We start from the raw sequence: 3,746 nt of genomic DNA on the forward strand, positions 1-3,746 counted from the left end.
ATATTATATATATTAATAAATATTTGATATGAGGCTAAGCTGATCAACTTCACTTTTTATAAATTTTCCAATCAAAATTTTCAGTATCAAAGTATATGATTAATTTATAACTTCATTGTAAGAAATTTCTGTTGTAAACTTCCAGAAAAGTGTTGAAAGTTTTTATTCAACCAAAATGTGCTGCAAATTTAAAGAGATATGTTTGTGAAATTACAATAAAATTTTGTGGTACAGCATAATGCAAATCTCTAATGCGCACATGTACACCAATTTTATAAATTCACAACAAATTTCTATTGTAAATTTACAAATATTGTGAAATAATAGTAAAATTGTTATATGGTTTGTAAATTTATTGCACATTTTTATTCGAAGTGTATTGTAAATTCACAAACATTTCTAACAGTGTTCATCAACTTTCTTTGCTTGTATATTTTATGAAGTTAATCAGTTTCTCCTTTCGAGAGGAAAATTGATCTAAAAAAATATGTACCTAAACTGTGAATTCGGATTTCACTCACATACGAAGCCGGCATGTCCAAATGCTTTTCTTGCTTTATGGCAATATCTTCCTCGATTTCCGTGTCTTTTTGTACGATTTGCGGTTCACCAGGAAGCAAATGCTCCCAGAATTCGATTTTGCTCAAATCCCAGTTAATTTTCGCGCAACCGTTTTCGCGAGGCTGCATATTCACCCAGTAATTTTGATCATTCCAAATACTCTCCACTCCCAGATACCACAAATTAGTTTCTTCATCGGCTGGATTGTAAAACATTCCAGAAGAAGGTTCAAGGAAGATCGGTTCAATAATTTCTTGATTTCTCACATCTTTATCGTTTGGTAAAATAACCACCCATGCATGTATTCGTTGACCGAAATATTTATCAGGCTGCGGATGCTCGAATTCCTTAGGACCATAAGATTGAATGAATGATTGCGATGCAAATTAATATATCAAATTATAATTATAATCATAAAATCGGTAGTAAGCTTTACAAAGAGAAGAAATTTTTTAAATTTTAGTCTTAATGTATTGAGTTGTCCGGAAAGTTTGTGCCGATTAACTTATGTAATTTAAATGTATACTAAAATTTAAATTTTCTGCGTTTCAATTTTCCTTCAACATCGGCACGAACTTTCCGGACAACCCAATACCTTCAGTGAAGAAAAAAATCTCTTAAATTCTTATTACACGTCATTATTGAATAAGATATATAAAGCCAATTAAATTAAACAAAAGCTTCTTAATATACAAAAACAAATTTGAATTTTATTTAATTTGATTCTTACATGCCCTTTCTAACTGATTGTTTTGTATTTTGTTTTGATATTTGATTCTTTCTTACTCGATTGTTTTGTATTTTGTTTTGATGTTTGACTCTTTCGATTGTTTTGTATTTTGTTTTGATGTTTGACTCTTTCGATTGTTATTATATCCATTTCAAAACTATTTCAAATATAAATCATCACAATAAAAGCCTATGAAAGTCTGGATGGAAATTATGTAAAAGAATTATATATGTTAAAATTAAATATATATTCTTTTACACAATCTAGTGTTTCAATTTCAATCTAGTGTTAGTAGCTTTTATGAATGTTTTTATTGTGATGATTTATTTTATTTGTAGCCTTTGACTTTATATATTATTACAAATAAATTAAATAACATCGGAGATGAAATAGAAATTTTTATACACGTACCATGATCATCCTCTGACGCTCTTCTTCTTGTCGTTGTAATTCTGCCTCCGCTTTTGCTTTCTCGCGAGTTTCCAACTCTAAGAGAAATTGACTCCTGAAATCAGGTGGTGGCTTTAACTGATACTTGATGAGTTTAGGCTTTTCCATCGGTGGTGGTGCTTGCTCAATTTTCGGTAAATACGGACAAGTTCTTCTGGTCAGATCACAAAACACTTGCTCGCGTGATGCATATCCGCTCACCACGAATGCATTATAACCCTGTCCCAGCAATAAGCTTACCAAAAGCGTCGCGCATTCGAAACTGTTACCTTTCTGAAAGTTTAATACCCATGTCGGCGAACACAAATGTTCGGGCTGAAAGAAGGGATCGTAATTATTAAAATAGGAATTCTCACTCAATATTGTCTTTTAGTCAATTTAATTTTAATATATTAAGATTTTACAACGATGATCTTTTAGAAGTGTTTCTAACACTTCTTGATTTAATAAAAATTCTTCTTGATTTAATAAAAATTTAGAAATACAATTGAATTGAGACATTACGATTTTGCATACAAAATTGCATCAAGAATTGCATCATTATTAATAATTGAAAAACTCCTATGGAAATTTGTGTATTAATTATATCACATTAGCTAATCGTTCAAGCTTCGGAGATGTTTAATATTATTGCATGATTTATTACTATCTGGATGTTTCATAGATAAGTATATTATATTTCTATGATACCATAATGCATTTTTGTTATATTATTATCCAATATAATTGTAAGAAATTGTGGAATTTTGCAATATACAATATATTGTAAAATTCCATATTTTTTACAATTAAATTGTATTATTGCGTCGTAAATTAAATATATATACATATATATTCATATATGAATCTTTGGAGAAATTAAAAATTGTAAATTTTAAATTGGTTGGTGTATTGAGTATTAAAAGTACTGTTATTATTGATGTTTTGTTTATAATATTTAATTTTTTTAATGACTAAGTTGAAGTTATCATTAAGTTTATTTAATTCATGACTTGTTATTTTATATTAGATGCTTTCCTTAAAGAAATTTAATATTTGTATTTTTTTATAAATAGGCGTAATTATTTATTTAATACTTATAATACTTACAGTATTATTTCATGTCTATTAAGCTGGACCTTCCATCGAAAATCAAGGTTAAAAATTTAATACTTTTTAAGTTCTAACTTTTACTCTATTCCGAATTTTAGTGCTCGAATTTTACTGCTTATTTTAGTAGGAAAAAAAGGGAGAGATCCCTAGCTTAATTACAAGCTGGATCTCCATAATAAAAAACATATATATAGTGGACGTATATAAAAAACAAGTATATAGAGAATTTAGTGCTTCAAAATAAAGCAAAAATATTTTCAAATATAACGTTATTTTAAACATATCAACACGTACTCAGGCTCCACCGTGTACACGACACTAATATTTAAAGACACACATATCTTCATATGTATTCACATCCAAAATAATCTAGGTTTTATATATATTCGAAAGATAAAATTCAAATTTGTTGCTACCCATAAAAGGATAAAAATAAATAAATAAATAAATATAATTAACTCCGATCGATGATGCCGAGTCCTAAGTTCCATTAACTGCTCGCCAAAGAATTTGGTGCTCGCATGATTTTGGTATTAAAATAATCCTTAGCCATGTAGTATCAAAATCAGCTACAGCCTTAGTATTTCGACATAAAATTAATTATCCTAAATATGTGTAATTAAAATTATTTTGTATGTGCACGTGAGTCTTTTAAAAAATTTGAATATTTTTGTGTAAAGTGTGCTGCATCGATGTAGCAGGGAAATAAATTACCTTTTTACAAGCATCTGCACATTAGCATATAATTGGTAAAATTTCCAGCATATAATTGGTAAAATTTCGTTGCTGCTGTTCATAATACACACGAAAAATCACATACAATTCACGTGATCGTGACGTACCGGATCGTATCCATTTCATCAGCTTACTGAATAGCATATTTATTATTATTAATTATTAATTATATATTATT

At 28.4% G+C, this 3,746-nt stretch overlaps 1 protein-coding gene across 1 annotated transcript in view; it reads right to left on the reverse strand.

The window, feature by feature from the left end:
• Positions 1-3,746, reverse strand: part of LOC108688065 (dynein regulatory complex subunit 7-like) — a 131,207-nt gene that overhangs the window by 4,894 nt on the left and 122,567 nt on the right. The window contains exons 2-3 of the mRNA XM_018194157.1: positions 1,703-2,056; positions 494-908 (exon numbers count right to left, since the gene is read on the reverse strand). Coding sequence (XP_018049646.1) covers positions 494-908; positions 1,703-2,056 — 769 coding nt within the window. The remainder of the gene's footprint in view (positions 1-493; positions 909-1,702; positions 2,057-3,746) is intronic.

This window comes from Atta colombica, unplaced genomic scaffold (assembly GCF_001594045.1).
Source record: "Atta colombica isolate Treedump-2 unplaced genomic scaffold, Acol1.0 scaffold225, whole genome shotgun sequence".
Classification (NCBI taxonomy): domain Eukaryota; kingdom Metazoa; phylum Arthropoda; class Insecta; order Hymenoptera; family Formicidae; genus Atta; species Atta colombica.